Genomic DNA, 12,666 nt, shown 5'->3' on the forward strand with positions numbered 1-12,666 from the left:
CATGGAGGCTTTCAGGATCAGGAAATGAATTTCTTTCCTTTTTGGAAAGATCACTCTGAAGACACTTAGTGCCAAACCACTGTATTCATAGTGAGGTGTGGGAAGACTGGGCGAGGTCTCTGAGCTGTCAGGTGAGCTTCATCAGGTAGCAGCAAGAAGAAGGGAGGGAGAGCCAGCCTTTCACGGGAGCAGGTGGCTAAGGTTCCATGTTAAGGTGTGAGTAGGGGCCTCGGTAGGTTTCTTCCGGTCTCTCTGGCTCAGGTGGTAGTACCAAAGAGTGTGAGGAGGATTTGTTTGGTAAAGTTCAAATTTGCTGTGACTTCTGAAAGGTGGCGGTCTCTGCGTTAATATGGGAAAGCCAAGCATGGGGTCTAGAGGAGCTCATCCTCATTTCTGGAGAATGGTGTTGTGCTGGCTGGAATCTGTCTAAGTCAGTGTCTCTGGGCTTGCTTCCCAAAGAATGGGAGGAAGATTGCTGAACTTTACCCTGTATGCACATACCTTGGTGTGTTCAAGATGTCTTTGTACTCTCAAAATAAAGACCTTTCTGATAAGGAACCTGGCCCAGGACTTACATTTGCAGAAACAAAGATGATTTGAAAAAGTTATATGCAGGCACACCTCAGAGATATTGCGGGTTCGGATCCAGCCACCGCAATAAAGCAAATACTGCAATAAAGTGAGTCACATGAAATTTTTGGTTTTCCAGTGCATATAAAAGCATGTTTACATTATACTGTAGTCTATTAAGTGTGCAATAGCATTTTTTTAAATGTACATACCTCAATTTAAAAATACTTTATTGCTGAAAAATGCTAACCATCATTTGAATCTTTGGTGAGTTATAATCTTTTTGCCGGTGGAAGGGCTGACCTTCAATTTGTAAAAAAAAAAAAAAAAAAAGAGCAATCTCTGCACAGCTTAAAACGAAGTGCAATGAAATGAGGTACGACTATAGAACGATAAAACACAGAGATCCTTAACTCTTTATATCTAATCTTCAGTTCAGCGTTCCCATTTCTAACTTTGATTACGGCAGGAGTCCCTCCCATCCCAGCTTCTCACCCAGCAGCCATCCTCCTGCACAGACATGCGTGTGCGCGCCACGCACCGTTCTGTTCTGCAAACAGCCATTCTCCTGAAGTGCAGGTCTAGTGTGTTACTCTGAGGCCAGTGGTCCCACAGCTGTCTGTCCTAAAGGTGGCTGCCGTCCATCGGCTCTGGGAGAGGCCTGTCACAAAATACGGAAATTGGGCTTTTGGCTTTATTTTATAAAGAGTTCATCTTATGTTGAGAATCTAAAGGTGGAAACCCTGAAGGGAAAACAAAACAATTAGTAAAATAAGGCGTATTGTTTCAGAAAAGCACATTTCCTTAGATTTGGACCCTTTAGGAAGTGAAGGGCTTTGTGGAGAGAGCTGCTCTGCTGAATGGACCCTGTGGGAAGAGTCTAGAGGAGCAAACCGGGTAGAAATCTACTCTGCCCGTGTCTCCTAGGTGTCAGCCCTGCAAGAGCTCTCTTTTGGAAGGTTGAGAAAAGAAAGCTCATAACAAAATAAAACCTAAATCTGCAATGAAAAGCCATACATTGGAAAAGCAGACCTCTTTCTTCCTTGAGTTGCCTCACTTTCAAAGCCTGTGGGAGTGTGCTGGCCACTCAGCTTTGAGGCTCAGGAGTCCTGGGTTTTATGTAATCCTGTTCTCTCTCCTTCACTGAGTTAGCATCTTGTGTTTTTGTAATGAAGTTGATCCTCCTTGTTCACAGTAGTTCTAGCCTATAAAGTCACCTCAAACACTGACCTCTTCAATACTGAGTCATTGTTCCAAAGAGTAAATATAGGTTAGTTTCTGTGTCAAATGGTCAATACACAACCTTGCTTATTGTGCTTTATATATTTTATTGTATTTATGTGTGTTTTTATGTAGAGACACCTTATTTAATATGTATAATTGATTTATGAACATTGACCTTGGCAGACTCCATGACTAATGTGCCTAAATGAAGCTTGTCTAACACATTTTCTCTGTAAGGGACATCACAATTTTCACATGCTTAGGAAAGTGAGATCGCACTTTAGCACCATGCAGCATGCATGGGGACATTTTAAGAAGTGAAATTACCCCCAAAAGCATGAAAATATGAAAATGTGGCACTAAATAGACTCTGAAAAGGACACATGTTTACATTGTGAGACCTGAAACGAGGCAGAGTGTCGCTCTGTTCGTTGGCAGCTGGGGCTGTGCTTTTGGGAACTCCGATTTTTCACGGTTCTGTGCATGTCTGTGAATGACTGTGATAGCACCACACACATTGATTCTGGGGTTACAAATGAATTTTATTGAGTAGACAGTTTTATAAACATCAAATCCACAAATAATGAGGATCAATTATGTAATTGTCTAACAGCAGAAGAAACCCAGAAAGCCTATTTTGCATACTGAAAGAAAAACTGATGTTTCATATTGTTGGCTACTTTTTGTTATGAAACTAAAAGTTAGGAGATACCCATGTATCTGTAGTCGAAGCCCAACAAGAAGAGATAAGAACATGCCTTCATGGCCTTGTCTGATAGTGTATTTTCTCCTGGGAATTTCACTATCATTTGGATACTGCAGCGCAATAACTTATGTTGACTTTATTATGCACTAAAAGTATAACCAATATAGAAAATATCTGAGTATTTTACAAGCCAGAAACTGACATTAGGAATTCTCTTTGGATGAAGAATTGACCGGGCCTCAGTTAGTTAACGATGTGTCAGAACCTTGAAGCAGAAAACAGTTCTTTTTCTGCTGTTTCCCTTCCTTGCCAGGGAAAGGTACACTCATCCAGGGTAGCTTCTGTTCTGGCTGTTGGCCAAATGAAAGCAGCATTTGTCTGTGTTAGAGATGAAAGTGGAGGGAAGCATGTGGGAGTTCCAGCGGTGGGACACACCTTCCCAGTACTCCCACCAGTGCTTCTTTGGGACAATAATGGGTAGGGGGATGCATTTCGGTGAAATCTGGATGTCGCACACATGAAACCTACCAGATGTCATTTGAGGCATTTTCTATGGTGGAGTATTCTATGTATATATTTTTTCCCCAACCACACACACCCTTCTCCTCTCACAAATGCTAGAATGCATGTTCTCATGTGACTGACAGACAAGCCCAGCAGAAGAATTTGTGGACATCAGGCAGTGCTAAGGGGACAATAAAGAATTAAGTTTTAAATTTCTGACAGTAAGTTAACAGGTATTGTGGTCCTGGGCCAGGTTTTCTTTTTTAAAATTTTATTTTTAATCATGGTCAAATAAATATGATGTGAAACTTGCCATCCTGGCCACTTGGGAAGTGTTAAGTTCAGTGATGTTAAGTACCTTCGTGCTGTTGTTCTATCATCATCACCCTCCATCTCCAGTATGCTTTTCATCTTGTCAAACTGAAACGCTGTACCCCTTAAACACTACCTTCTCATTCATTCCTCTTCCCTAGCCTCTGGCAATTACCATTCCCCTTTCTATCTTTGTAAATTTGACTGTTCTCAGTACCTCATAAAAGTGAAATCATAAAGTATGTCTTTTTATGACTTATTCACCTAGAACAGTGTCCTGAAGATTCATTCACAGTGTAGCATGTGTCAGGATTCCCTTTGTAAGGCTGAATGACTTGCCATTGTATGTGTAGACCACATTTTGTTTATTGTTTCATTCACTGATGGACACTTGAGTTGTTTCCACTTTTTGGCTATTGTGAGTAGTACTGCTGTGAACATGGGCCAGGCAGGGTTTGACTGTTGACTGTTGATGGCTATCTGCAGACCCTTGTGTTCTCTCCACAGGATAGAGCAGAAGACTGTGAGGAACTGCTACGGATAGAAGAGGACACACACTGGCAATCCGAGGGAATGTGGGTACCGAGCCCCTGGTTATGAACCATTATCCTGTAAAGTTCATGGTTTAAGCAGATGAGAAGCCTTGTCATGATTGAATTCTGGTCCGCTTTCCTTTGGGCAAGCTGATGTTCTTACCCAAAGGTATTGATAAGAATTTGCCAGTTTTCTTCTGTCCGATGGTTATTGTCACGGTATAGGGCACTAATGTGCAAGGTCATATCCCTCTTCCTTGGTCCTGAGTTTGATCAGATTTGAGGCTCTAATAGAAATGTGATTCAGGGAATTAGAATTTCTTTTTTATTTATTTATTTATTTATTTATTTTTATTTATTCATTTTAGAGAGGAGAGGGAGAGACAGACAGAGAGAGAGAGACAGAGAGAGAGAAGGGGGGGAGGAGCTGGAAGCATCAACTCCCATATGTGCCTTGACCAGGCAAGCCCAGGGTTTTGAACCGGCAACCTCAGCATTTCCAGGTCGACGCTTTATCCACTGCGCCACCACAGGTCAGGCCGGGAATTAGAATTTCTAAAGTAGTAGATCTCCAGTAGTCCTGGTCCCCTTCTTTACCCAGGCTCTTCAGTTTCAATATCTGAGAAAATCATCTACCTTTAATGTCCTGTTCCCAAGTCTAATAATTATAATAGCTAGTATTTATTGAATACCACACATACTGGGCACTATCCTAAATACTTCACAGGTAGTAACCCGTTTCTCCTTCACAACAATACTGTAAGTTCTCTTTGTTATCCCCCATTTCACAGATGACAAAACTGAGGCACAGAGAGATTGATTATTTTGCCCCCAGGTCACAGAGGACCAGGTTGAACCCAAAGAATCTCACACCTGAAGGATATCCCTTCTCATCTATTGCCTATGAAGATTCACTTGGCAAGCTTTATGGGAAAGGGCATGAGTGATCTACTACCAGCTAATGGACCATTTACCAGGGAACTGAACTTGGACCATGTGTTGTAGAGTAGAATTTTGGTTCACAGGATTTTGTTGTTCATGATGTGGCATGTAGGCCTGGGCCTTCCAGCATACCTTATGGGGTTTTTCAAAAACCTTTAGGGAGGATTTACCACATTGTTAAAATTTTTCTCCACTTATGCTCTGTAATAGATAGAAGTGACCACGATCAAATCTCTCTTGCCCTTTATATATTTAGGTGCTCCTATATTAGGTGCGTAGATATTTATAATAGTTATATCTTCCTTTTGGATTGCTTCCTTTATCATTCTGTAGTGGCCTTCTTTATCTCTTACTATATCCTTTGTTTTAAAGTCCATTTTGTCTGATATAAGTATTGCTACCCCATCTTTTTTTTCATTATCATTTTCATGAATATTTTTTCCCATCCTTTTACCTTCAGTCTATGTGCATCTTTTGTTTTAAGGTGTGTCTCTTGTAGACAGCATATGTATGGGTCCTGTTTTCTTATCCATTCAGCTACCCTATGTCTTTTGATTGGATCATTTAATCCATTTACATTTAAGGTTATTATTGATATATAGTTGTTTATTGCCATTTTATTCTTTAAAGCTGTATTCCTCTTTTGCTATATTCTTTTCCCACTTTGATCTGTTTACAATAGGCCCCTAAACATTTCCTGCAGCATTGGTTTGGTTGTAATGAATTCCTTGAGTTATTTTTTTGTCTGGGAAGCTTTTTATTTCTTCTTCAATTTTAAATGATAGCCTTGCTGGATAAAGTAGTCTTGGTTGTAGGTTCTTGTTCTGCATTACTTTGAATATTTCTTGCCATTCCCTTTTGGCCTCAAGTGTTTCTGTTGAGAAGTCTGATGTCATCCTTATGGGGGCTCTTTTGTGGGTAATAGCCTTTTTTTCTCTAGCAGCTTTTAATATTTTCTCTATCACATATTTTAGTATTTTGATTATAATGTGTCTTGGTGTAGGTTTCTTTGGGTTTCTCTTTAATGGAGTCCTCTGTGCTTCTTGAACTTGTGAGAGTTTCTCCTGCATTAATTTAGAGAAGTTTTTAGCTATGATATGATTGAACAAAGTCTCTATCCCTTGTTCTTTCTCTTCTTCTTCAGGAACCCCTCTGATGTAGGGATGTTATTTCTCTTCATGTTGTCACAGAGCTCTCTTAGAGTTTCCTCAGACTCTTTGAGTCTCTTTTCTTTTTTCTTCTCTGCTTTCATGCCTTCACTCCATTTGTCCTCCAACTCGCTGATTTGATCCTCAGCTCAATCCATCCTGTTTTTAATTTCTTCCATTGTGGTCTTCATTTCTGATATTGTATTTGTCATTTCTGACCGATTCTTTTTTAATATTTCAATATCCTTTTTTATACTTGCTATTTATTTAGGTGTTCGTAATGACCATCCATTGTTGTTCTAATATCCCTAAGCATCCTTACAATCATTATTTTGAACTCCGCATCCGGAAGTTTGGTTATTTCCATATCACTCAGTTCATTTCCTGGATGTTTCTCTTGTGGTTTCATTTGGATTGCACTTCACTGTCTTCTCATTATGTCTGTGCGTTTGGGTGTTTTGTTTGTAGAGCTGGTTGAGTCTAGGCTTGGTGCTGTCTGCCTCCAGTTTTCAATTGTTTTATTTCTAGGTCTTCTTGGGTTGGCATCAGCTATTATTTGTAATCCACTTTCAGATTTGGGCTGCTTTGAAGTCTTGATTTGTTTGTTTTCTTAACATGTGATAGTCTTGTTTACTGATCTCAGCAGGGGGCTTATTTGAAACTGTATCCAGGAATGCTGTGGCTGTAACAGACTCTGAAGGCCTCTTCTGCTAGTTACTCTCTCTGGGGGCAGGGTGTTTTCTCAGCTTCAGTAGAGGGGAGGTGTATCTCAGATCTCCATGGAGACCTGAGTTACTGCCCCTCCTCCCTACTTCTTGTTTTCAGCTGTGTCTTGTTGCGTTGATTGGAGCTGGAGAGATGTCTGGAGATCTATGACCTGGAAGCAGTTCAGTCTGTTGTTTTGTGGAAGGATCAGCCCCTCCCAGCTATGGCCACCTCCAGCACTGGATGAGTCAGCTTCTCAGGTCATCCCCTGCATTCCTCTGCCCCTCACCGTCTGTCTCTCTCTCTCTCCCCTTTCTTTTTGGAAGACAAGCCGGCCCTTTCAACACACCTCATTCCCTGGTTGCCAGGCAAGTGGCTGTGAGCAGTATTTTCTGCTCTTTTCCTTGGAGTGAGAGCCCTTCTGGGCTCTCAGCCTCAAACCCTCCCCCCCCATTTCTGTAAGCAAGGGAGATTCAGGCACTCCCTACCAGGTTTGTTGTGGCTTCTTCCTTGCTCCTTGGTTTTTGAGAGCTATTCTTGTAGTCCAGAGTTGGTTTTTCATGCTGATTGTTCATAAATTAGTTTGTAATCCAGTTCAGTGGTGTGAGCTGGGAGTCTGTGCGTCTGCCTACTCTAAATCTTTAGGTCCTCCAAATCTCTCTTGCCCTTTAAAAACATTGAAAAGTTCCCTTTCAAATCACTATCCAGTATTACCAGCATTCATTGGATATATTTCTGTGATGCTAAGGAGGCCTAACTTGATTATGGATTTACAGAATTAATAGAGAGTTTGTTGAACTGTCAAAGCTTTGAAAACCCCTTTCTTAATCTTACATCTATTGTTTGCAATCTTGCCTGTAAATCTCGGCCATCCATCCACTTTAAAATGCCCAATGCCTAGTTAGATCTACTAGGCACTATTAGGCATGGCTTTTTTTTTAAGTGTCTTAGATGATTTTGGTGCATGTAAGAATTAGATTGGGAACGCTATCCCACAGTGAAATCCCATATTGTATGAAAGCTTGTATGAGAGCTATAAAACTGAACCACACAGGTTGAACTGGAATAAGGCGGTCTAGAAGCAGTGCAGACCCGCCTAGCTGAGGCACCCCCCCGCCACCATGGATCCCTCTAGGGCTCAGGAAAGCAGTGTGAAAACCCCCCAGCGGGTCCATTGTTGGGATTCTGCAGACTGAGTGGAAGGGTGTTGAGACTTTGTGTGAGTTGCTTTAGAGCAGAGCTGGGCTTGCTCTAGCTGTGAGCTCTTCCCACTACATTCTAGCGGCCGGCCTATCCTGCAGGGTACGCACAGGTCTTCATTATATTGTCACTGTTTTCAAAACCATTGTTTTCTAGGTTAGATGGGTTTTTGTAATTCTGCTCTTACAGACCTAGATGATAGTCATGATCTGTGATTATTTCCATTCTCATGCTTGGTTTCATGCTGCAGAGTGAGTTCATCTAAAGACCAGGACGTGGCTGTGGCGATGATTGAACAGCTGCGAGAAGCAGTAGATTTGCTGCAAGGTCCTAACAGGTATGTACCTCTTACTTTTTCCCAGGCTTTGTGTGTAAATAACACATACTAATTCATTGAGCACATTATCTCACTTTATAAAAATGTTTATTATATACACAGTATGGGCTCCGTTGAACCACTAACAAAGAAGTCATTTAAACTGCCTGCTTTCCTGAGACCCATAAGTAAGAGTCAAACTTCTGGAGGGATCGAGACTATTCCTCCTTTCTCCACCCTTTAATTAAATTTATTCACTCTTCTTGAAATTCATATGGAATTTTTTGGTACAATTCTTAGAAAACAGGAATATGGTAAAATATGCTATTTTATGTTGCTTCAAGTTTAAATCCCTGATTAATAGAATTACAAGGAAGATTTTTCCAAAAAGGGAAGAATTATTATATCAGATATTACCATATTTATTTGATGATGGCAGATATATCAACTAAATAATATATTTCTAAGGATTTGGGTTACAAGGTAATTTTTTATTGACTTGGCCATTGTCAATAACAGGAACTATATATGTAGAAGATTCATTTTTCTGATTGCTTAGTTAAGGATAATGAAATTCCCATTGTTCAGTAAGACAGGATACCTGGTATCAGGTAATAATAAATCATTAGAGAAATAGATCCCAAGCTTCTCCTTGGTCAATTCTTCAGGGTTCCTGGCAATTTAACTGTGAAGATGATGTGGTCTTCTAATGTGATGAACATGGAGGTTACACCCCCCAATCTCTCTGGGCTCTGGGAATATATGCACAGGTGGTTAGTAAGCGTACAGCAGTGGTATTGTCTGGCCCTGAAAAAATGGGGCAGGTTGAGGATGACTAAAATCTTTAGCTCATTTGGAAAGCATTTTGATTTTGCAGACATTAATTGAGTACTTAGAGCATGCGAAGGTCTGCCCTGTGCATCTTGGGGGATATGAGGATGCATAAGTTACAGCTCTTCCTTCTAAGAACTGAAACTGTAATGAATGGATATTACCTTGAGGAGTTATTTATAATCATAATTTTGACACGCACACTTAGAGATGGATAAAGGATGGCTGCGTATATAAAATATGTGAGCCCAGATGGAAAAGGGAGGTGGCTAGGCTAGCCTTCCTGCATGTGTGGATATTAACTTTTAATAACCAGCAATTTCAAGGAGAAAGCAAATCCTGATTGAATTAAAAGCTTGAGCAAAGAAATATAGGTCAAAGAGAATAGGGCAGGCTTCAACAATCTCAGGCGGATAGAATGATTGCCACCCCGTCTGTGCTCCAGGCTTCTCTTGTGGAACTGGAAACAGGTGCCCTGACCTTACGTGCAGGACTGTAGTCTGGCCATTTCCGCTCCACGACAGTCATACCCGTGCTCTGCTGTGCAGCCAGCACTGAGAATGACCGGGGGCATTTGTAGTACTGCAGGGGAGGACTTCCAACACTGCTTTCAGGGGCTGAAACTTTATTTTATTATCTGTACCGGGACGTAATGACAGTTTAAAAATAGGATTCTTCGTGTTAATTCTCTTTAATCTTTGCTTCAGGCCTAGCTTTTTATTAAGTGCCTAATTAAGACATGTTTTTTAGAGAGCTGAGTTCATATCCTAAACCAGGGTAGTTAGTGAGAGGGTAGGAAACGGGGATAAAAGAGTTTGCATGTGTGTGTGTGTGTTATAAGTACTTAGCTTTTAGGGTTGTATTTGAAATGATATATAAACTATTAGTGGAAAGGTAAATAGGCAAAACCGTTCCGGAGGGCATCCTAGTAGTATGTAGTTGTGGTCTAAAAAATATAGAAACCCTTTATTTAAATATTTATTATATATATATGTGTGTGTGTGTGTATATATATATGTGTGTGTATATATATATTATGAACTCATTCCTGCCTTATAAGATAGCTTTGTAAGTTTTATATAATTTATAGAAATTTCTGGTTTTAAATTTGCAGAAATTCAGAAACTGAGACTTTTTAAAAAATAGAAATGCATCTCAAATTGCTCATGAATATTTCCTTTTTTTAAATGAGGGTATTAGTGTATATCAGAGTAATCTTCCTTTTAAAGAAAAGGACCCTTGGTACATATATCATAATATAGTATCCTTAAAGTTTTTACTTGTTTCTATAAATTAATCAGGTTCTAGAATAAAATGTGTTGTGTGCTACCTATGAATATTATGACTATCAGAAATTACTATTGCATTGCAAATAACTTGAATTTCCATATCAATAGTCAGAAAATTATATTAAAACTGTATTAAATTTGGTACACAATGAGAAAATACCGTTTAGTTTGAAATTCCTACCATAAACCTCATTATTCAATCCTAATGATATATATATTTTTTAATATATTAAAATTTTAAACTAAGTATGACAAAAGCAGTAGGATTTATTACAAGTTTAGAACATTTGCTAACATTTTTTTTTCTACTCTTTAGATTAAGCACAGACATTACAGAGAGACATGTTGTAAACTTCTATCCTAAGGAATCAGCAGAAACCTTAGAATTTCAAGATTCCACACTAAAGTATGTTGACCTTTAAAAACTGCATGTTTCTTCTTTTTGCATTAAAATATGAATGCTTTAAATTCTACTTTGTATCTTTTTTCCCCTTGTTCCTGCTACAGTGGTCAAATCCAGCTGGAGACATCTCCAGTGGGTGAGGTAAGGCTCCTCTTGGAATAAGCAGAGCTGAATGCATATTCTATCAGAGTAGTGCCCACCATGTTCTTTCTATAGAGTTACCAGGGGGTAGAACATTCCTTAGACCCATATTCAATTTTGTTCAAGATCTGTTTTCCAAATGTTTTATACTTGTACCTTCTTTTATTTTCTGGTTTATCTATTATACAATACTTCACTTCCCAGTAAAGATAAGAGTTGGCTATTTTCATTAAATTCTCTGAATATTTTTGTGTCAGATGGTCTTGCTCAGTCAGGTCATAGTGACTAAGATCCACAGGGATCCTGCTCAGTGTCAGAAACTGGTGGTAGGACCACTTACTGCAGACTTTAGAGCAGGCGTGGCCAACAGTTTTTGCCCCCGGGCCAGATTAGAAAGAAAACTTTTTTTCACGGGCCAGACGGAATATTAAAAGTAAAAAATGTTAAATACAAAAACGATTTGTTTAAGTAAACAAAATTTTATTATGTAATTTGTTTATGAATAAATGTGAGTGAAAAATTTTAATATCCAATATTATTTTAACAAAAATATATTTTAATGAAAATATAATTATATGCCGTATAAATATCCAAACTGTATCGCAATCCATCAAAACAATATTTAATTAATAGAATGAGCTTGAAGGGGTTATATTGCAAATAAAACAATTATTTCATTTTACAAACAGCCAGAACACGTTTTCAGTTATCAACTGCAGCTATTTTCTATGCTACAATGCCACTTGATTCAGCACACTTGACCACAAAAATAACGAATTGTTTGACCTTGAGTGCACACTGGCAAACTCCACCTAAAAGAATGTGGGTTTCACATCGCCACTAAACGCCAGACAGTTCATATTGAGTACAGACGAGTACAAAAGTTGTAAATCTTTATAATGGAATTTTTTTAAAAAATAGGTATTGCAAATCCATTTGACCAATTATTGGAAGTTAACCCTAGATTAATCACACGCATAATTCTTTTCCACGTATCACTATCTTCTTAAATATCTCGATTTCCAATAATCAAAGACGCTTATGCTTCTGAGTAGCTGAGATTTTAAAGTAGCAGAGAATATTAAAAATTTAATCACGGGCCGCATAAACTCATTATGCGGGCTGTATGTTGGCCGTGCCTGCTTTACAGCCACGAAAGAAACCATGTATGAACTGGCCAGATACAGATAAACTATAAAAGCCTGGAAAAGCAAGAACAAGCGATGTGGGAAATGCCTAGGGGGAGTAAAAGGGTATATAAGCAAAACTGGTGGGGATAGTTGCGGACTAAACCTTAGAGTGGCATTGGGTGGAATTGGATGCTGTGTAAAGCAGTTACGACATGAAACTAGAGATAAGCCTGGAACGTCTCAAAGAAACTCCCAGAGAGGTGGGTTCGGGCTGGTGACTTGAGCGCGGAACAGGTTACAATCTGTTTAATCCCTTCTCAGTGAGTGGGTTTAGGGTGGCTAATTACAGTACAAGCAGATATACATCCTCTGAGGTGCCTGAACATATTCTATAGTAAAGCAGTTTCACACCGTTGACTAAGTATGTTAAAGTAAGGGGGAAAAAAACTGCATTTGAAAAAGCCACTTTCCTAGAGCATGTGGTTTCATTGTTAAGTGCAGGGACTTGGAATAACATTGTTTCAGTTACATCTCAAAGACTTGCTGACTCTGAGTGACTATGGGCAACCTCTCTAAACTTCAGCTTCATTTTCTGTAGATTGGAATTGGTCTCACAGCCCAGAGCACCGAAACAGTAGCTGATACTGTTGCTCCACTACTCTATTACTATTATTGGTGTGGTCCTTAGACAGCGTCAGCCCACCACCTTCTC

At 39.4% G+C, this 12,666-nt stretch overlaps 1 protein-coding gene across 4 annotated transcripts in view; it reads left to right on the plus strand.

Moving 5' to 3' along the window:
- LRCH1 (leucine rich repeats and calponin homology domain containing 1) overlaps positions 1 to 12,666 on the plus strand; it is a 219,951-nt gene that overhangs the window by 161,325 nt on the left and 45,960 nt on the right. For all 4 annotated transcript variants that reach the window (XM_066235024.1, XM_066235026.1, XM_066235025.1 and 1 more), the window contains exons 10-13: positions 3,824 to 3,891; positions 8,095 to 8,181; positions 10,597 to 10,686; positions 10,788 to 10,824. In XM_066235024.1, the coding sequence (XP_066091121.1) occupies positions 3,824 to 3,891; positions 8,095 to 8,181; positions 10,597 to 10,686; positions 10,788 to 10,824 (282 nt within the window). The remainder of the gene's footprint in view (positions 1 to 3,823; positions 3,892 to 8,094; positions 8,182 to 10,596; positions 10,687 to 10,787; positions 10,825 to 12,666) is intronic.

Source organism: Saccopteryx bilineata, chromosome 6 (assembly GCF_036850765.1).
Source record: "Saccopteryx bilineata isolate mSacBil1 chromosome 6, mSacBil1_pri_phased_curated, whole genome shotgun sequence".
Taxonomy (NCBI): Eukaryota; Metazoa; Chordata; class Mammalia; order Chiroptera; family Emballonuridae; genus Saccopteryx; species Saccopteryx bilineata.